The 20,579-nt window shown below is 55.6% G+C and overlaps 1 protein-coding gene across 4 annotated transcripts in view; it reads right to left on the bottom strand.

Moving 5' to 3' along the window:
- KCNAB1 (potassium voltage-gated channel subfamily A regulatory beta subunit 1) overlaps positions 1 to 20,579 on the bottom strand; it is a gene marked incomplete at both ends in the record, with an annotated part of 78,304 nt that overhangs the window by 14,936 nt on the left and 42,789 nt on the right. For all 4 annotated transcript variants that reach the window (XM_082487357.1, XM_082487358.1, XM_082487359.1 and 1 more), the window contains 6 exons: positions 841 to 884; positions 2,296 to 2,340; positions 3,562 to 3,606; positions 4,450 to 4,529; positions 6,006 to 6,043; positions 12,877 to 12,920. In XM_082487357.1, the coding sequence (XP_082343483.1) occupies positions 841 to 884; positions 2,296 to 2,340; positions 3,562 to 3,606; positions 4,450 to 4,529; positions 6,006 to 6,043; positions 12,877 to 12,920 (296 nt within the window). The remainder of the gene's footprint in view (positions 1 to 840; positions 885 to 2,295; positions 2,341 to 3,561; positions 3,607 to 4,449; positions 4,530 to 6,005; positions 6,044 to 12,876; positions 12,921 to 20,579) is intronic.

Raw genomic sequence — 20,579 nt, 5'->3', positions numbered from 1 at the left:
GGAGCAATGCGTTAGACACAGCAAAGACCCGGCTGAATAAACCCCGATGGATGAGTAAGGTAGCACACGGAATGCGGGACGGGACGCAAGGAGCTGGGCACGGGAACGGGCACGGAAACAGAGCACCTGAGAAGCAGCAGCAGCGAGAGCAAACCGTAGTCGTCCTCCCCCCGAGCCGGTGGCTGGGACCTGGCACCCCTCCAGGGGCTATTTCTGCCGGCTGACATCGTGCCCCACGTCCCCATCCCTCCCTGCTCCACCAAGGAGCCCACGCAGCCACGGCCACCTCTGCCCACCACGCGCTGCCGCCGGGAAAGAGCCGGAGTGTGTGTGTGGGGTGTGTGTGTGCGTCCCCGCTACGTATCGGCAGAGCGGCTCGAGACCACCTGAGCCCTCCTGCCACAGGGACCCCCGCCGACCCCACCGCGGCGCTTGGGACAGGGGCCGTCCTTGAGGACAGCGGTGCAAAGCTGCCGGGAACCCGCGTGAGGCAGCGGGCGATGAAACCCCCACCGCTGCCGGGAACCCGCGTGAGGCAGCGGGCGATGAAACCCCCACCGCTGCCGGGAACCCGCGTGAGGCAGCGGGCGATGAAACCCCCACCGCCGCCGGTAAGAGATAAATCTGCAAGCGACGCACACACGGCCGGCCAAGGACAACGCGCTTGCTTATTGTAGCAAAAACCCCAAAAGGTTATTGCTGGTTATAAAAAAGCGGTTATAGAGGTGTAGAGAAGGCTTTTTGCCCGCAGCGCGTTTGCTCGCGCTTTTTGAGAAAAGGCAGAATAATCCTTCGGTGCGTTTTGGGCATGGCCAGACCACCCTGCCCCGCAACACCTACCTTCAATGATGTGCTTTCTTGAAAGCCCTCTTTCCGTTTCAGCTCTGCAAAGGAAAAAGAGGTACACGGGTATCAGAGGGCTGAGGTGCTAACGATCGGGGAGCGCTGATTTTCTATTCCGGTCTAAACATCCCAAAAATGAAGTTACAACTCCTACAACAGGGAGACCCCGCTGGTCTCTTGGGTTCCCAGCCTCAAAGACAACAGCATCTGGGACGAGCAGTGCCACTGTTAATGCGGTAACAGCCTCGCTACCGGTATTGCCTGAGCCTAAAGCTACCCTCCGGGGGGGGGAAGGGTGCTGGCAGGGCGACGGGGGCCAGGCGGCGCGGGGATGGGGCTCTGTCCCGGCTGACCGCGCTCCGCTGCCATCGTCTGCCATTTCAGAGCAAGGCAGCATCCAGCCCCCTCCCGCCGCGGAGCCGGCGGACTGCAAAGCCGACAAAGCGCTCCTCTCAACACGAGCACACAGGTACAGCCACCGTTACCCCCGAAATCATTAAACACCCCCTCTGCCGGGAGCGGACCTCCTCCAGGCGGGTCACCTTGGCAAGGCAAGGCAACGAGGAACAAGACCCACGCAACCGTGGCCCATCGTTCCCGTATAAAGTAGACTCCGAGGCAAGACGTGGCTTCAGAATTTTTTTTCCGGCTGTTCCGTTCTGTCTGAGTCTCTAACACACCGGGCAGGTCCCGCGCCCGCTGCGAAGCGACGGCACAGTGGAGTGGGAAAGTCACTGTAGACCCACATTACCAAAATTCGTGGCAGTGTCTTAGTTATATCCCGTCTCCCCCAGAGAAGCGGAAGGCAGTGTTGCACCTCAGCTTCAATACACCGTTAAATAACTTTGGTGAAATAGGGGAAAAAAATAACGATAACCATTTGCACATCACCTTTGATGAAAGTCTCCCAGAGACGAGTTTGCAGCCACATTCGTGGCTTGGTGGGGTTTCTCCTCAAACACTCCAGTAGTTTTGAAAAATCCCCATTGATATTTTGTTCTGGGGCCAAAAACCAACCCGTGACGGAGACGAGCTGAAGAAGCTGTGGCTGCCCCATCCCTGGAGGTGCTCAAGGCCGGGTTGGACGGGGCTGGGAGCAACCTGGGCTGGGGGGAGGTGGCCCTGCCCGGGGCAGGGGGGGGCACTGGGGGGGCTTTAGGGTCCCTTCCCACCCAAACCCTTCTGTGGTTCTAAAGGCGCAGGGCTGAACATCAGGGCTGGTTACACCTCCTGCCGGCGGGAGCAGAGCCGGCACAGCACCCCGGCCGCTGCGGGGGGCTGCCGCCTCTGCCAGGCTCCGGCTCCTTAAAAGACTTGGCCAACCGAGGAGAAAGGGAAAGACAGGAAGAAATCCCCCCTCCCAGATGTCGCTAATCTCCACCCGGTTGTACGGCTGTAAAAGGGGAAAAGCGCGCAGCAGCACGCGCCGTGAGGGGCAGCCGTGGGACTTACTTTCCACCCCAGTACAGTTTGGTTGTTATGACCAGGCTGGACCTCCTGCAAACAGAACAGAAAAATTACTATTGTTAAAAAAAAAACGAATAAATAAATCGATAATATGAGTAACCAAGCGGGACGCTGCCCACGGCCGCGCGGTCGGGGTCGGGCTCCCCGCGGCGGCGGCCGTGCCTGGTTTGGCCGCCCTGGGCTCAGAGCAAGCGTTCGCACATGGCTGTCGTCCTTTTTACACCAGGTCTGGAGGTCCCCTCTCCTCCCACGCTCAGGTCCGCTGCGGGCAGGGAGCGACCGTGGGCTGGTGTCCGGGAACCGAAGCTAATTCAAGTGAAGTCACCAAAAAAAAAGACATGTTTTTTCATTAGGGAGTAAGCAGTCTCCAGAGCCCTTAACCACGGGCTCCGGTGCTGTTCCCTCCTGCCGTCCAGGGCCGGTGCTTCTCATTATCACGCAACATTCCCAGAGTTTTTAAAACCCCAGGAGTGATACAGTCACTGAATTAATCTATACGTTCTGATGTGATATTAAATTAAAGGTTTATCATTGGCAAACTACCTTGCTGCATAACTGGATGTGTACATCACCCAATTTCTCCAGCTTTTGCTACATTCAGGGTGGTTTTTTTCTGCCACAGTACCCAGAATATTTCTTACTGAATTATCATCCCCCTAACACAGGGGATACTGATTTTGGTGAGAGCACCACTAGGACCCGCTCTTCACTTGAAGGCTGGATATGACACACACAGGAGGCCTTTCAAGATTATGTAAATGCCCTCAAAGCTACACAACATATGCTAATGTGCATCATTTAAATTAGGTATCATCTCCTACCAGGCTGCCCGAGATGAAGGCCATCACAGCTTTGCATTCTTAATACACAGCCTTATGTACACGGATAAGGATGCTGAGACAGAAATCATCTGCCTCGATACACCGTGTGTGGAGAAGACGCTGGATGTGCTCAGGAGCTGTGTTAACGGCGCTGTGCACAGGGACGATGGGCTCGTGCAAGGGTCGGGGCCGCACCGCGGGCTGATGATCGCAGCTGGTGCGCACTCCCAAAAAACCGGGAGAGCGTTTTTATTTGGCACTTGAAAGGTCTGGCTGCCGCCGGAGCCCTGGCTCCCTGCACGGCCCTCGCGCCCGCGAGCTCCGGCTCCTGGGCCACCATCACCTATTGAGCACCATTTTTAAACGCCAGAAGGTTTCTCCTATGCCCGGGGGTCCCGCGCGGCTGGGGCGGCAGGGAGTGGTACGGTACCTCCAGCCCTTCTTCTTCAGGATGTTTCCCAGGATGACCTCAGCCCTGTGAGAGAGAGAGAGAGAGAGAGAGCGCGAGAGCATCCCGCGTGGGAGGAGGCAGGAGGATGCTCAGCGCCGGGACGCCATCCCGGCTGCCACCTGCCCCGGCTCCCCTGGACGGGGCCACCCCGTCACCAGCCCGCAGCGCTGCTCCCGGCTGTGCAGCTCTCCCTTCCCCGGGTGACAGTGACCCAGGACAGGCTGGGACGGGTCCCCTCCATTGCTACAAAGCACCTTGTCCCCCCCTCCCGTGGGGACAGACCTGCACCCCCATGCCCTACATCTGCTGGAACCTCCTGGGGGAAAGCAGAGCCGCTTCGTCCCCACACCAGGGACGTGATGTCCTGGGCCACCTTTTACACTAAATACAAAGCCTTATAAATCAGCCAAAGTCAAATATATTACGGATGGATATTTCCCCGCCCCGGGTCCTGCAGCAACACTAAGCGCATTGGCTCCGCTGCAGCCGGAGCGGTGCTCCGCGCCAGGAGCTGCCACCAGCACAGGCCATTCATCACCAGTAAGATGCTCACCGACATTTCATTTATTCAGGACATTTTCCTCCTCGTGCCGACAGCAAGTGGCACGGGTGATACATTTCAGGCTCCAGCTGGGTGCAAGGGGGGGTTGGGGTTGATCTTTTAATTTTTTATTTTTTTTTTAATTCTTTTATATTTTTTTTCAAGAGTGCTCCAAAAATAAAGGTTTTTCTGTGCCCCCTTGGGGAGAAGGGGGACTCCCAACCCCCAGCAGAGCCCTTTCCGTCGGGAGGGACTGTGACCCAGGGAGCAGCATAGCGGGGGGGGGGGGGGCGGCGGGGAAGCGGAGCAGGACGCCGGGCACTCACTTGCCGGCGGCATACACCTCGGCCGTGTCGAACAGGTTGACGCCGCTCTCGTAGGCGATGGTCATCAGCTGCTCAGCCACCTCGGGGGAGCAGAAACGGAGAGGTGAGGGGTGGCAGAGCGCATCCCGAGCGTGTCCCAGACAGGGAAAAGCCCCTGAAGGGGCTTCAGCGGGTCTGGGAGGGTGTCAGCATCCCCTGCCCGGGGGGGGCGAGACCCCTCGGCAGGGCACCCAGGGGCGCTCATGCGCTGGCCCAAGCAGCGCCAAAACACAGATTTACATCAACTTCCCTTTGACTCATCCTGGGAAGAATTAATCTCTCTTTCATAGGAACGTCCCAGGCTTTCTAACAGGAAAGCAGCCAAGAATTTAATAGAGTTATAGAAGATACTCTGCAAATCTGTGGAGTTTGATATACAGAAAGGATATTGCCATGAAAAAAGTTTAATTTTTTTTTTTTTCGGCTACCCGACAGGCTGTCCTGCAGCTCTCCAGCAGACTTCAGGGGGTACCTAAACAGCTGAAGGTCATTTCATGCGATCCCCATCAGAGCCCCGAGGGGTTCCGGTGCTCCCGGGGTGGGGGGGGGAATTCTGCACCCAGAGGGGGGTTGGCAGCACCGGGGGCGCGGGTGCCCGGCCACCATCCATAGGGTGGGCAACCCCAAGGACGGGGCTGCATTTCAGCCCTCTTTTTCCATGCGGGAACACTTGGCACTGACTTATCCTAAACGAGGAGGGCAGAAGAGCCAGGGAGCGAATTTATACCCGAAATAAGCGGTCTCGCTTCAGCCTGCGGCGCAAAGAAACAGGAGTGAACTCAGCGATCCGCCCTCGGCAGCGGAAATACCACCAAAGATCAAGAGAATTGAAAAAAGCAAAAAAAAACCAACCAAACAACCTTTAAGTTGAGACTCCTGGGCCGTTTTCCTTCCGCAAAAGTTATTTTGGGGTTTCTGCCATGCAGTAGAGGGAGGGCTGCCGCGGCCCGCGCTGCTTTGGATGGGGAGCATCCGCAGCGTACCTGAGACGGAGGGAAGCCCACGTGCTGCCCAGCGCGCGGGAGGGTTATTAACCGAGATTAAGAGCCATCTGGTACGGGCAGGAGCGCGTAGGAAACCCAAGCTCATTTTCATTTGTTTCATCTTATTATGTAAAAAAGAAATCATCCGGCAGCTCCCTGTAAGCCGAGCCCCTGCCTGTATTTATGACTGTGGCTGATTAGATACACGATGCAAAAATAGTTTCCAATTTCAGCTCCAGGAACAGTACCGCTGCCAACGATAAGGAGGGAATATCGCTCCAAACAGCATGGAAAAGAAGATCGCTTTAAGGGATAGATGGGGGTTTTATTAAAGTTGATCTCTGGAAATGTCAGATTCATTAAGGGTTTTTTTTGCAGCAGAAGCACGAGCTTTGTATTGCTTTGCATAGTAACTCTCTGCCATTTCCTCGTGCAGAAACGGGCTCCTCTGATTTCGGTAGCCATGGTTTCGTTTAAAAATATCCCATACTGGTTTTTACTTCGTGCATTATACTTACACCAATCATTACTTACCTCGTCTGAGATCTGACCTCCGAAAGTGACCCACGTCCCTAGAAAGAACAAAAGAATCCGTTACTACGAGAGGGTTTTGCTTGCAAAAATTCGCTCTACCAAAATTCAGGCTCCTTAGGATTAAACGGGTTTAAAATGGGGTTAACTGGCTCAGAGGCTGCTGCGTCCCCGAGCGAACAGGACCAGGACCGGGGCAGGCGCCGGAGCCCCCTCTCCTGGGGGGGGACAGTGGGGCCGGGGAGCGCGTGCAGACCCCAGACTGGCACATGAACCCGCTCAGGGAAGCGCCGGTAAGATCCTGTGCTGCCAAAATACACAGTGTTATTGAAATCTGAAGCTCTTTGCAAAACTCAGTTCGTTTTCCAAAGCTTCAATTTGACAAATTGGAAAAAATTCACCGTGCTGCTGAAACACGTCATTTGGGGGACAAAACTCTTCCTAAGTTTGTGCTTCAGCATTTAGCATCATACAAGTCAAAATTAGAAAAAAACAAAAACAAACCCAAAAAATAAACTAGAAGTATTTCTGTTGACATGAAGTAATCAAAACCCATCCAAAGTGCCTTTTCCCCAGGAACTTTTCCATCAAGCCCACGTCCGACCCCGTTGCGGCCGCTCTTTCCCCAGCTGGCTCAAAGAGCAGTTCAGTTTCGACGCAGCAGCGGACTCTGGTCTGTTATTAGGAACAACTCGGGGCATTATTTCTTTATGACCGCTGCTTCAAGAAAAAAAAGTGAAAAGATCATATCCTGCGGTGGAAACAGCGTGTGGATTTAACTGGATATTCCTAAGATAGGAATATTATTTCCTATATACATTTTATATGAGCATACGTATAAGGAATACATATTTCCTAAGCCGCTGGAAGAAAGGGACAGCAGCGAGCTGGGGAAGCGCCAGCTCCCATATGGGACACGGACCAGACACCGCTCCTGCCCTACTCCCCCCACCAAACAAAGCGCCCCACGGCAAGCGATGCTCAGACACGGCAGAGGAGGCGGCGACACCCCCCCCCCCCGTGCCTTTTGCCAGCTCGTCACGACGGCACTTTGATTTACAGCACAGCTTTTCCCCGCGCTTTTCCAGAGCCGCACGCCAGCTACGTATAAAATTACATCTTACTCGTTTAACGGATGGGTCAGAGCTCACGTGGCTCACAGAAAATCCTCCAAAATTTAAAATTCTGCCTTCTGTCAACCCCCCCCCATAAGGAGGGCAGAAGGGTTCAGGCCCTGAGCTGGAAAACTGAGTGTGATTTGGGCAGGAGGGAGGAGAGATCACCATGCCAGGGAGGGGTCGGGCTCCGACGCTGTTAAGAGGGATGAAAATGAAGCGCTGCCCGCCTGCCAAGGGCCTGGTGCAATAGATACGGAACCGCTCCCACGACTTCATTAAAAATGAATGGGTTGGCTCATCGCTGCGAGCGAGCGTGCGTGAAGATGAACCTCGAGCAGGAGTCGGAGCGCGAAGCGGGTGCCTGCCGCTCGCGCTCCAGCTGCTTTGATCCATCCCCGGTTCAAAACAAAACAAGAAGAGTCGGCCCCGTCGGGAGAATCTTGCTCCCTTTCCCTCAAGAAAGGTCAATCTGAGGGTTTTTTTATAGAATAGAATCATAGAATCAGTGAGGTTGGAAGGGACCTTTAAGATCATCAAGTCCAACCGTTAACCTACCCTGATAAAAACACCACCACTCCTAAACCATGTCCCTAAGCACCTCATCTACCCTTTTCTTAAACACCTCCAGGGATGGTGAATCCACCACCTCTCTGGGCAGCTTATTCCAATGTTTAATAACCCTTTCAGTGAAAAAATGCTTCCTAATATCCAATCTAAACCTGCCCTGACATAACTTGAACCCGTTTCCTCTCGTCCTATCACTTGTCGCCAGGGAGAAGAGGTCAGCTCCCATCTCTCTAAAACCTCCTTTCAGGTAGTTGTAGAGGGTGATAAGGTCTCCCCTCAGCCTCCTCTTCTCCAGGCTAAACAACCCCAGATCCCTCAGTCGTTCCTCATAAGGTTTGTCCTCCAGACCCCTCAGCAGCTTTGTAGCCCTTCTCCGGACACGCTCCAACACCTCAATGTCCTTCTTGTAGTGAGGGGCCCAAAACTGAACACAGCACTCGCGGTGGGGCCTCACCAGTGCCGAGTACAGGGGGATGATGACTTCCCTAGTCCGGCTCACCACACTACTCCTGATGCAGGCCAGGACAGGTTCCCTGGAGTAGAAATTAAGTTATTTTTAAAGACGCGTGTTTGCTGTGCGCTTAAACTGAAACTCCTCATTTCCCGCAGAATACCCCGAGCGCTGCAAAAGCCAAACTTCCACAGATCGGAAGCGTGCGACACGGCCGATGCCGCTGAAATAAAAGCGAGCGAAGAGCGCACATATTTCTAACTGACTTTGCGTTTCCTTCTGCTCTCCAGAAGGGCCATAACGGGGCGACAGCAGCACCCGCTGAGCCCGAAGCCACCCCCCACCTTGCTGCTTCGGGGCCTCGGGAAAGGGACTTTTTCCTCTCATTAAAATGCTCCGGCCCTGCACAATAAAGATAAAAATGAAAATAGGTTTCAGTGTACCGTTAAGCTTCTTGATGCAGGTGAAAAATAGCCAAACGAAGCCCGATTTCCACGCTAAAGCTTCAGAAGCGTTGTTTTTATAGGAATACGTTAAAATGCGCTTCTACTGAAAAACACGTTGAAACTGTGTATCCCGAAGTGGGGGGTTTTTTGGCTTAAGTATGCGAACAGGCGCCCAGCGCAGGTAAGAAGCAAAGGAATTAAAACAGTGTTTGGGCAGACGGGGAGCAGCCCGAGAGCCGGTGATGGCTCACGTGAGAGCCACGAGCGCTTCACCTCTTTACATATAAGAAGTAAATATATGCAAGAGTGGGTACACCTGCCTGTCCCCCCCTGTGCTCCCAGACCCCGGCCGGGGGGATCGCAGGTGCCTGCGGCCCCTGAACCGTGAGCATCATCGGCACCACAGGGGTGGGGAATCCTTGGGGTATTTTTTTCGCCTTGATGATTGCAAAACCCAGCCAGGGAGGCGAGTTTTTGCTCAGCGCGGTGATCTCTAAAGCGTCAGACGCGGTCAGGAAAGTGAGATGGGGTGTCGGGGTCCCGGCCGGAGCCGGGCGCAGGGAAGGCGGCATGCGAGTCCCCGGGCAGTGGGTGTGGGGAGGGGGGGGGGCACCCGCACCCAAAGCAGCTGGGCAGCCGCCTTTTGAAAAATAAAATAAAGTAAAAAAATCAGTCCAGAAAGTGCAAGGCGCACTTGGCATTTCAAACGACGGCTGAGGATGATTCACAACCTCAGCCAAGGAGACTATTTTGGAAGAAAAATGTACTAGAGAAAGATATATATTTTTTTAATCATTACTTTTCCCCTTAGCAAGTCATCATCTTTCTCTTGTCTACCCCAGTTTGCTGTTTATAAACGCGTGTTCCCCCCCCGACTCAGCCTGGCAGTGGCAGGCGGACCTCCCACTCCTGCTCCTCACCCATCACAGCATTCCAGACTGGTGAGGGTTGGAAGGGCCCTCTGGAGCTCCCCCAGTGCCACCCCCGGCCAGAGCAGGGGCACCTCCAGCGGTGGCACAGGACACCTCCAGGCGGGTTTGGAGCGGCTCCAGAGTGGGAGACTCCATCATATTGTTCCCTCTCACTGGAAAGCGATTTCCCAGCTGGATTATCCTCACCTTCGGCAGAGGAATTTCTGTCTTAAAACTACCTTTGGCTCCATTTCCATCGCCTGCCAGAGCCTGGCACGGTGGGATTGCTGCTGGGTTATTTGCTGATGCAAAATTCGCCACTCGATAATGTCACTGCCAGCAGATGTGCCACCTCTGCGGGGGGGAAAAAAAACCCAAAAAAGAAAGGGTTCCTGGATGCAAGCCAAAGCTTCGCCTCCTGCCAGTACGATTTTATCCCGGGCTTGCTGCTGGCGAGGACGATGCCACATGGAGCTCTGGCACGCGGGTCTGGTCTGGCGCTCGAGCAACCAGTGAACGCTCAGCCCCGCACGCCGCCGGTACTGGGCTGTTACCGAGGCCCCTTCGCCGCCGTCCCGGTCCAGCCCACCTCCGGGGTCGGGTTAATCTCCCGCACCGGGTTTGCGAAAGCTTTTTCCCAGAGCAAAGCACCCAGGGCCGTGGCAGAAGCTGAGCCCTTTCTGCTGACAAAACGACTATTTTTGTACCCGAGTGGGAGCGCGGGGTGTCCCGCCGGTGGCTGGAGGAACCGCTCGGGTTGGAAGGTTTCTTCCGTGCTTTTGTACATTGGATTGGATTTGGGGGGTTGGGACTGCACCCTGTGGCTCGTTTCCTTGCAGTCAGGGCTAAGGACCTTGTTGGAGGCTGTCAACATTTTCTAAAAAAAAAAAAATTAAAAAAATCAACAGGCAGCCTCTACAGGCGGAATTTGCTCTGAATAAACAAGAAAAATCTGACCTTATTTTTTCGCCCTGCATCGCAATCGCACTTCGGAGCCAGCGTCACAGAGAGGGCCTCGCGCCGGCCCAGGGTTGGACTATTCTGATTCCTCATCCAAAGCCTCGCCTGGCGTTGGCTCACCCAAAAGCAGAGGCAACAGCGCAGCCCGGAGCCGGGCTCAGCACCGGGATGCCGCAGGAGCTGCGCCCGGGGCAGCTCAGCCCCGCGGAGCCGTCCCTGCTCCAGCCGGAGAGGAGGAGGTGCGGCAACCCAGGGGTGATGCTCAGCCCCCGTGGCAGCGCCCCTGCCCAAATCCCGCTGCTCGGGAAACACGCTGCTCACGCAGCTGACCTCCTGCGCTCCCTCGACACTTCTCGCACCGCAGGCGGCACCCAGCAAATTAATTAATTAGAGTGCAAGCTGGGAGAAGCAGGACATGATTAAAGGGTGCGCATTGCCTTACGCTGTCTATCTTTGACTTCTGCCCCACTTCACATTTTTCTCCACTTTTTCATACTACAGGACGGAGCACATCCCCACCTTGCTGAGATTTTGGAAGGCCTTTAAGGAAGACCGCTGAGTCGTCAGAAACTTTAGTGAACCTTAAATTAGATTTTCATGCCGCAGAGAGTTTAGGGAAGCACATTTATCTTTTGGGGAACTGCGAAAGAAGCTATTTAGAAAAGTCATACGAGCCGGCGCTCGAAGCAGACACCCGATGGGTCTGCGGTGGGAGGGGAGGTCGAGCTGCGCCGCAGAAGAAATAAGAAATCCCTGTACGTTCAAGAGAAGGCGGCAACTGAATTTCAGGCTTTCCAGTTCTCCCCTCCCCAGCTCCCGCCCGCAGCCCAGGGGCCGTAGGGCTCGCTGCTTCTGGAGCAGGCGGAGGTGCTCGGCTCCGAATGGATGCCCGGCAGCTCTCCCTTGCCCGGAGCAGCCACTTGCTCCCTCCTCAGCCCCCACTCATCCCGCGCAGCTGCGCTCACAAAGGCTCAATATATTTAGATGCTGCTGCAGTTCCACATGCTTGAAATGAAAGAAAAGCTCTGCAAAATGTTTTGGGTTTTGTTTTTTTTTTTCCTGCTGCGACTTCCTTCCCATAGCTTTTCTCCACCACCACAACATTAGCTCTCGGTGAACTCTAAGGATGATAAATAAAACCTCTGAACCAGATAAGAACACAACTCCTTTCAATGCCTGGGTCTATTTTAACCAGAAGAGCTCTTCTTGGTGGAATAGGCCTTATTTATATGACTTGCGATACAGGGTGACTTTCACATTTCGCTCTATTTTAAAATCCAATCTTAAAGAGTGCTGGAAAAAAACGAGCTAACCCCTCGGGCACCTGCCCTGTGAGCACAACCGGCACCAGCCGGGGACGGAACCGGGAGCTGGAAGGGGATGTCCATCCCCGCAGCAGGCACCAAATGCGGGCAGAGCCCTGGTCCTTGCCCACTCCTGCCTTCACCCGCTCCCCCCCGGGGCAGCGGCAGGGGAGGGAGCCCCGCACACCACGCCACCGGCGCCTCCACCTCCCCGTGCCGGCACCCGGGGGAACACGGACCCCCCTTTAACACGGGGCTGGAGGGGCCCCGGCAGAGCGGAGCATCCATCCCTGGGGGGTCTCTGCGCATCCCCGGCGCCTCCCGATGCCCCAGCCTGGCACCGCGGGAAGGGGCTCCCAGCGAGAAAAACAGCCTTTTTTAATATATATGTGTGTACTTTTAAGCATTCTTCACGCGAGCAGTTCAACAGCCATCAAAGAAATTACTCGCGTGAGTAAAGCCGCCAGGAGCTGCCCAGTCCATCGCGCTCGCTCCTCGCCGGCAGCCGAAGGCCAACGGCACCGTGCCGCAGCCGGCGGGAACCGCAGCATCCCCGCAGCACCTGCAGGGCAGCACATAGCTGCCACGGTGCTTATAGACGCTCTTTGGGATAAAACATTGATAAGATAAAATATTGATAAGATATTCTTTAGCTTTCAAGCCAGTACGGAACAGAAATAACAAGGTATACACACTGGATAAAATAAAATAAGAATCTGCCGGCAGCCCAGGCAGATTGCCATCCCCCGAGAGCGGAGCTCTGACACCCAAAGCTCTTGGGGGCATTCACAGACATCTCGGATGCGGTCTCTGCGGGCTGTCCCTCGCGGGGAGCGGGCTGTATTAGAAGGATTTTATGCCACAAACCCTCATCGAGTTCCACCGGGGTGCTATGGGCGGAAAGCATCGCCTCACGCTGCGGGCAAGCGCCTCGGCTGGTGCACGGAGCCGTTATTAACAGACGGAAGGGCCTCTGCCGGGAGCCATCTGCAGGGCCGAGCGGCAGCGGGGGCTCTGAGGGACCACGGGGATTACACACTGCAACACAGGAGCAGCCACCACCACGCCGGGGCGGCGAGTGGCGGCAGCCAGTGCGGCGGCCGCGGAGGTTACTCACCCAGGCCCAGGCACGAGACTCTCAGTCCGGATTTTCCAAGGTTTCTAGGAGGAAAAGAAAATAATTAGAAAGTGTCATTAAGCCCTGAAGGGACACACAATTTCAGTAAGCCCATGGGAAAACAGCAGCCGGAGAAGATGAGTCTCTGCTTTTGTGCAAATCACCCATTCCCCTCCAAAAGGGGGATGTTCGCCCTCACCGGGGACGCCGGCTGCCCAGTTCGGAGAGGGGTGGATGCACCGCCATCATCCGTTCCCTCACCAGGCTGTGGGAGCAGCTCTGAGCGCTCGTGGGGATGGGAATAACCCCAAATACATTCAGATGTATCTCACACCTGATGTCGTTTGGGGTCCCATGAATAAGGCACACACATTCTCTTGACTTTCACAGAATCACAGACTGGTTTGGGTTGGAAGGGACCCTAAATCCCCCCCAGTGCCACCCCCTGACCCAGGCAGGGCCACCTCCCCCCAGCCCAGGTTGCTCCCAGCCCCGTCCAACCCGGCCTTGAGCACCCCCAGGGATGGGGCAGCCACAGCTTCTCGGGGCACCCTGCCCCAGGGGCTCACCACCCTCAGAGTGAAAAATTTCTTCCTCATATCTAGTCTAAATAGATATTTCAGTGTCAAACCGTTCCCTCTCATCCCACGGCTCCCCTCCCTGACCCAGAGTCCCTCCCCAGCTCTCCTGGAGCCCCTTTAGGCACTGGAAGGGGCTCTGAGGTCTCCCTGGAGCCTTCTCTTCTCCAGGCTGACCCCCCCACCTCTCCCAGCCTGTCCTCCCAGCAGAGGGGCTCCAGCCCTCCCAGCATCTCCGGGGCCTCCTCTGGCCCCGCTCCAACAGCTCCGGGTCCTTCTGCTGTGGGGACCCCCCGAGCCGGAGGCAGCACTGGGGGGGTGTCTCCCCAGAGCAGAGCGCAGCAGAGGGGCACAGCCCCCCCTCGCCCTGCTGGCCACGCTGGGGGGATGCAGCCCGGGGTGCCGGGGGCTCGCGGGGCTGCGATTGCGCATTGCCGGCTCACATTGAGCTCGATCATCGTTCATTGTAGTAACACCAATTAAGGTATTTCCTTTATTCACCTCCACTGTTTCTTCTTTTTTTATTCACCCTCACACTTGTCAAAGCGTTCCCATCCACCACAGCAGACCCCTGCTCCGGTTCCTGTTGGGGCTCCCAAGCTCACGGATTCCCCCCAAACAAAACAGCCGCCATTTCCCAGCCCGAGGGGAGGCGGCGGCCCGATCCCTACCACCGGCTGCTTTTCCACATCGCGGAGGTAAAACTGTCACCCTGCTCCCCACCTCCCACAGCCAGGCTGCAGACAAGATAATCGGCCCTGAGGCCATGAAATGTGCCGTACATTAACCCCCTGCCCTAACTCAAACCTATTGCCGCAGTACGAAATACCCTGTTAATTATACCCTCCTGCTTTAACCTTTACGTCACAGCCGGATCTGTGCAATTTTTTTGCCAGATCAAGGTATAATTTCGGGACCTTCTCTCTACCTTCCGCTGCAGAGCGCCGTGAACAGTCACTGCACTTTTCACTATTCCTAATGAATTATTTAAAGCCAAATAATTAAAAAAAGCCCCGCTCCCCCACGGGAAAAGAGGTCAGACAAAACACCCGACATTAGCACAGGTCCTGTACTGCTCTTTCACTCTCTCTCTCTTTTTTTTTTTTTTTTTTTTTTAAACACACTTGATTTTGGGGCCATTTCAGGTATTTGCTCATATGGCACAATGTCCCACGTGGGAGAACGACCAAAGGCACCCTCGGGGGAAGCCAGGGGAGCCCGTGGCACAGGGGTTCCCGTCCTCCCCCCCTCCCCAGGCCCCCGAACACCACCGCCGCACCCAAAATTTAACGCTGCTGAGGGGAATTTAGAATTTTGGGAGAGATGGGAATTAGTCCTCGGGTAGCTATGTGAAACGCTGCAGCTGCATTCCCACATTCCCAGCCCCACAGGCCCCCGGGCTCACCGCACGGTTGGGGCAGGCACTGACCTGATTTTTTTTTTTTCCCTTTTCTCTTTTTCCTTTTTTTTTTTTTTTTTTTTTTTTTTTTTTTTGAGTGAAAGCACAGCTGGGCCCCTGCATAACAAAACCCCTCCGTGCACAGAATAACACAAGCGGTGCCAGTCGTCCCCTGCTCACCAGCACAAAGCACAACCCTCAGAAAGGCAAAAGGCAAATACCCGGCAGCTGCCGGCGGGCTCCAGGCAGAGCCGCGACCCTTCTGGCCGGGCAGGGGAGCCCGGGCTGCGGGACTGGGGTGTCCGCCTTGCTGCTGGGGACAGCCCACCTGCTGTGCGCAATGCTCCTCGGAGAAGCCAAGTGCTCCTGGCTTTGGAGTCCTCAGCACAAGAAGGACCCGGAGCTGTTGGAGCGGGGCCGGAGGAGGCCCCGGAGATGCTGGGAGGGCTGGAGCCCCTCTACTGGGAGGACAGGCTGGGAGAGGTGGGGGGGTCAGCCTGGAGAAGAGAAGGCTCCGGGGAGACCTCCGAGCCCCTTCCAGTGCCTAAAAGGGCTCCAGGAGAGCTGAGGAGGGACTATTTCCAAGGGCACGGAGTGATAGGACAAAGGGGAATGGCCTCAAACTGGAAGAGGGGAGATTTAGATGGGATATTAGGAAGAAACTTCTCACTCTGAGGGCGGTGAGCCCCTGGGGCAGGGTACCCCCAGAAGCTGTGGCTGCCCCATCCCTGGAGGTGTTCAAGGCCGGGTTGGACGGGGCTGGGAGCAACCTGGGCTGGGGGGAGGTGGCCCTGCCCGGGGCAGGGGGGGTGGACTAGATGGCCTTTAAAGGTCCCTTCCAACCCAAACCATTCTATGATTTCCAAACAGTTTACATTTATTTTGTAGAAGAGGTTGGGTTTTTAAGCCGTCGTCCTCGCCAAGCTATTCTTTGCCTTTCAAAGTCTGGCTCTGTCTCGGCACAGGCACACGGCTGCGATGGCACAGCTTGGCCCTGGAGCTCTACCCCTCTCCCTGCATTGATATAATTATATATACACACCCCTATACCCTTTTTACATGTGTATGCATACACGCACCCTTTATATATAACTCTTTTTGTATATATCCATATATAAATGCATACCTATATACCCATATACATATGGAAGTGAAACGCTCTGGTGTTGGCACACGTTTCCAGGGCTCACCACCCCCCCAGCAGCGGGCTCTGCCGCAGGGTCTCAGCCCAGGTACCGGCTGCTTGTCCCCGTCCCACAAAGCCACGCCAGGACTCGTCCCCCCGTACGCTGGGGATTCGGGGGGTAAAGCACACACGCACAGGAACCAGGCTTCGCCCCGGAGAGCGACAACCAGCTCTTTGCAGAGTCTGGTCCACCAACAAATCTGGGCAGAGATATTGTGTTTGTATTTCCAAAGCTGTCTTTGCCATTTACTTAGCACACGTGACCTGGGTACTTGGAAAATTTTATGTCTATAGTAAAGAGCCGACGCTGAAAATGCCAAATCTTTGCAGTGCAAGATCCATCCTGCAAAACGAGCTCAGAAGCCGCTCGGGAGGAGGTTCCCCGTGCCCGCGGTCCTGCCTGGAGAGCACCGCCGGCTGGCAGCCCCCAGCTACTCCCATCCTTTCCAGCCCTCCTCTGCCTGCGAGCGCTGCCCTCAACTGCACGCTCTAATTAGCGGGTGGGCAGCGTGAGCGCAAAGCGGCCACACCAACGCACGGAGCCACAAAACAGCTAAAAACTCGTCCCGCTGGGGACGGCTCGCCTCCCAGCACGGACCGCAGGCTGCTTAAAAGCCGATTTGACTCCTGGTCCTGCAGCAGAGCAGTGATTTGTCTGAAATAGCAACAGTTCTCAAGACCCGGTTCTCCACCAGCCCCCTAAAAAGAACACCACCAAGCAAAAAAAAAAAAAAAAAAAAAAAGTATACATTTACACCTATTTTGCAGCTTCCAGGTGTATGTATATGTATAGATATATATTACACATACATATATATGTACACAGACACACACGCCCAGAATCTGAAAATTGCCATGTAAAATCAACGGTCGGTTTCTAAGTAACCAGACAGCGAAAGCTCTTTGTGCTTCCATTGCACTAATTCCCAAGTCCGAGACAATGACCCATCTCCGTCCCAGCGCTGCACTGGCAGCAGCCTGCGCGAACCCCCGAGGATGGCTGTGCCGGGACGCCAAGACCAGCAAACCCCGAGGAAGCCCAAGGTGCCCGGTCGGCATCGGCTGCGTGGGCTGAGCATCCTCCCTGGGCAAAGCTACGAGAGCGCCTGCGCCCATGGGTACCGGGGCACAGCACCGCCGGACGGCCGCGGGTCCCTTCCATGGGGATCCCTGTGGGGGAGACAGTGTGGGATCAGCCGGGGAAGTGTGGGGAGGTTCTCTCATCACCCTCCCGAGCGGTCATGGACTGCTTGGGATTTTCTGGCCCAGCGGTGGGAGCTCTCAGCAACATTTTCAAGGCCAGAAATGATCTTTTTATGCGTTGTACGAGTTGGCACTCGGCTATTGCCGAGCTGACCCTCGCCTGCTCTCCCTGGGGGGTGCTGTAGGGAGGCCGTTGCCCCCGCAACCCACAGCCCATCTCCCACTGCCCCTCTCAGGCCCGATCCAGCGCGGCGCCCTGCACGCCCCCGCAGGCTTCGCTGCCGGTGGTGGGCAAAGCCAGGTCCCACCGCCGTGCTCAGCTCCAGGAGGAAAGGGAAAGGTGGCGTTTCACACGTTATTTTGTGAGTAATTATCGGTCAGTTTAGCGGCGTTATTGCCCTGGTCGCCCATCTTCACTTGACACTTGCTAACGCCAGGCGGGGAGGAGACGGCGTTCCCCCATGGACAGCCACGAGCATCCATGAGCAGTGGTACCCACCGTCCTGCTCGCACCGCAGCCAGCGCCAGCAGGGCTATTTGCTGCCGTTAAAGTCCCGAGTGTGCCACTCCATCTCTGAGCTCTGACCGGGCAGCCCAGCCCGCTGCCACTGCCACTCCTGGGGGCTTATGCCATTGCTATTTAATCACTCTTTCACGAAAAAAAAAAAAAAAAGCTCTTTTTAAATAGGAAGGAGGATGCTGCAGGAGCCTCCAGTTTCAGGATCCCTTTGCCTATCCTAGAAGCAGCTCATTAAAAAAAAAATCAACTCTCTTCTATGCGGTTTGTGGTTTTGTTTCTCTGTTTTCCTCATTAGCACAGCTACCTCGCTTCTCCTCTCGCTGGTATTCAGCGTCCCTTGCACCACGCACAACCAGAACTGGACTAGATGACCTCTGAATCATAGAATCGTTATGGCTGGAAAAGACCTTTAAGATCAAGTCCAACCGTTATCTAACTCTACCGGGCTCACTTCTAAACCACGTCCCTGAGCACCTTATCTAGACGGCTTTTAAATGCATCCAGGGTCCCTTCCAAGCCCTACCATTCTCCGATGCAGCGAACGGGAGCAATTGCACCGCTCCCCGCAGATCACCGCCCCACCTCACCGCGTGCCGAGAAGCGCTGAGAGTGTTACCTGCTGCGGTTCCCGCCTGCCCGCGGCTGCGCACCCCGGCACGGCCGGACCCCGGGCCCCGTCCCTGCAGCTCCAGCCGCCCCTTCCAAACTGCGCCTCGTTGCCAGTCTGAAACCGCCTTCATTTTCTTTATCCCAAACTCGCACCACGAGCAAGACCCAAAGGTGTTTAACGCCTCCCCCCTGAATTTATTTTAAAACCAAATCCTGAAGCCGAGCGCTACCGTGCCGGCGTGCTTCCCAAGCCTGGGACGCGGAAGAGCAGAGCTAAAGGCACTGGAGAACCCCCCGCGGGGAGGGGATGGGGAAAGGTGCAGCGGAGAGGGGGCAGCCCCGCTCGCCCTGCCCGCAGCGGCAGCCCTGCAAACCTCACGGAGAGCACCCGGGGCACCAAAACATTTAATAAAGGACGTTTGTAGCCAAACTCAACACACTGAAGACCTTATTTTGTGAAGGGAAGGGACGCACCGCACCGCTTCTGCTCTTTGTAGCTCTAAGAAAGATGTATTTTAAGTTTAATTTTAAATCTTTCCCGTTCCCTTCCCCAGGGAGCAGGTGTTGCCCTGTCCCAGCGCCGGGGGCCAGCGGAAGGCGTGGGGACGCAAAGCGCCCGAGCGCTTGCGCGCCGGTTCAGCCCAGCTCTCCTTTCCTGCCGTAAACCAAAGGTGACATTTTTCCCCTGCCTGCGCAGCCGGGAGTTTGAGCTAACACAACCGTCCCCGCAGCACCGGCGGCTTCGCCAGATTGCGCTGGGTTAACGAGCGCGGGAGATGAATGCCTGATTCATTGAAAACACAGCTTGCAACTCGGAGATGTTGTTAAAAATACACCGAGGTACCAAAACAGCGCGCGGGGAGGGACGACATTTCCCTTGACTAGGCTTTTCCAAGCAGAAGGCATATCCATTTCCCGCGGAAGCGCAGGTTCTGGGCCGCGTCTGCTGGGCAGTGACGTGGGAGCACCGCTCCCAGACGCCGGCACCCGCGGCAGCGCCCGCCGCCAAACCCCAGCCAACAGCAGGCAGCGCACGTGAACGGCCCCGGCGGGGAAAAGGCTGGGAAGGAGGCGTCAGCCGGGGAATGGCACCTTCCCGCTGGCAAGGAGCGTCTCCAGCAGCAGGACCTGGGTGTAAAAGAAAGAAGCAATTGTAACAGAAATAAGCTTTTCAGTGATTTAAGTAACTTAGGCCTTGCTAGATTTTTTTTTAGCTATATTTTGAGAATAATCGTGGAACGGTTGAAGAACACATGTACTTGTATAATGTTGATTAATAGAATGCGGGTGCTTGAAGACAGCATGACCATTGAGCTGCAACTTCAGGAGAGGAACTGGAACGGAACGATAAGAGTCAGCTGAAAATTAATGAACTTTTGGAACTACTGAAGAATGAAGAACTGGGAGACTTTAAAGAAACACTTAAGAGCTCGCCAGACAGAAATATCAATTATGTAATGTTGTGTAGAATCATGTCTATAGAAGATGCATTTTGTCAGCCACTCGCCGCTCGCTGAGGTGACGGCCCAACTCTGAGCTCTTCATAAAGCAAAACTAGAGGTACCCACAGTCTGGCGAAATTCTTTAACACCGCGCTGCTGGTTACCAACCCCTCTGCCGCTTGGCGGGGCTCCACCAAGAAAAACCAAGTTCTCGTTTTCTCTTGCCAGCGGAGAGAGTTGCACGTACGCCGCGCCTGCTCCTCCGTCGTCCTCCTCCATCATCGCCAGGCTCAGAGCCGCAGTCCCGGTGCTGGAGGGATTTTGCCCAGGACGGGGTTTTTTTGCCCGGCGGCGTGGCAGGCGGCGCCGTGGCTGCGCGGGCGTCAGGGCCGCAGGTGAAGGCTTCGTTCAGCTGCGCGGAGACCTGGAAAAGTCTGTGCTCAACTGCTCGCGCCTCTTGCCAGCAAAGAGCAGAGCCTCTGCCCGGGCAGCGATTAAGGGTCCCTCTGACTGCAGGGCACAAGCGCTCTCAGATTCGCTTCGGTGCCTAATTCCCATTTGCCTTGTTTCCAGCAGACGCACCGCTCCGCATCTGCGGCTCCAGCCCCGGCTGGGTGCTGGGGAGCAAGCGGGGCTCCCTGCGTCCCACCGCAGCTGCTCATTTAGAAACGCAGAGAAAACACGCAACCAAAACCCGGCTTAAAAACAGCTCAGTTTTTAAGCATGGGAGAAACTATACTCAGAAAAGATAGTTCGGTTCTGGACC

The sequence above is a fragment of the Vanellus vanellus genome (genome assembly GCF_965231255.1).
Source record: "Vanellus vanellus genome assembly, chromosome: 8".
In the NCBI taxonomy this organism is placed as follows: Eukaryota; Metazoa; Chordata; class Aves; order Charadriiformes; family Charadriidae; genus Vanellus; species Vanellus vanellus.
Note: the sequence above shows the minus strand (reverse complement) of the source record. Positions and strands in the feature narration are given on the sequence as shown.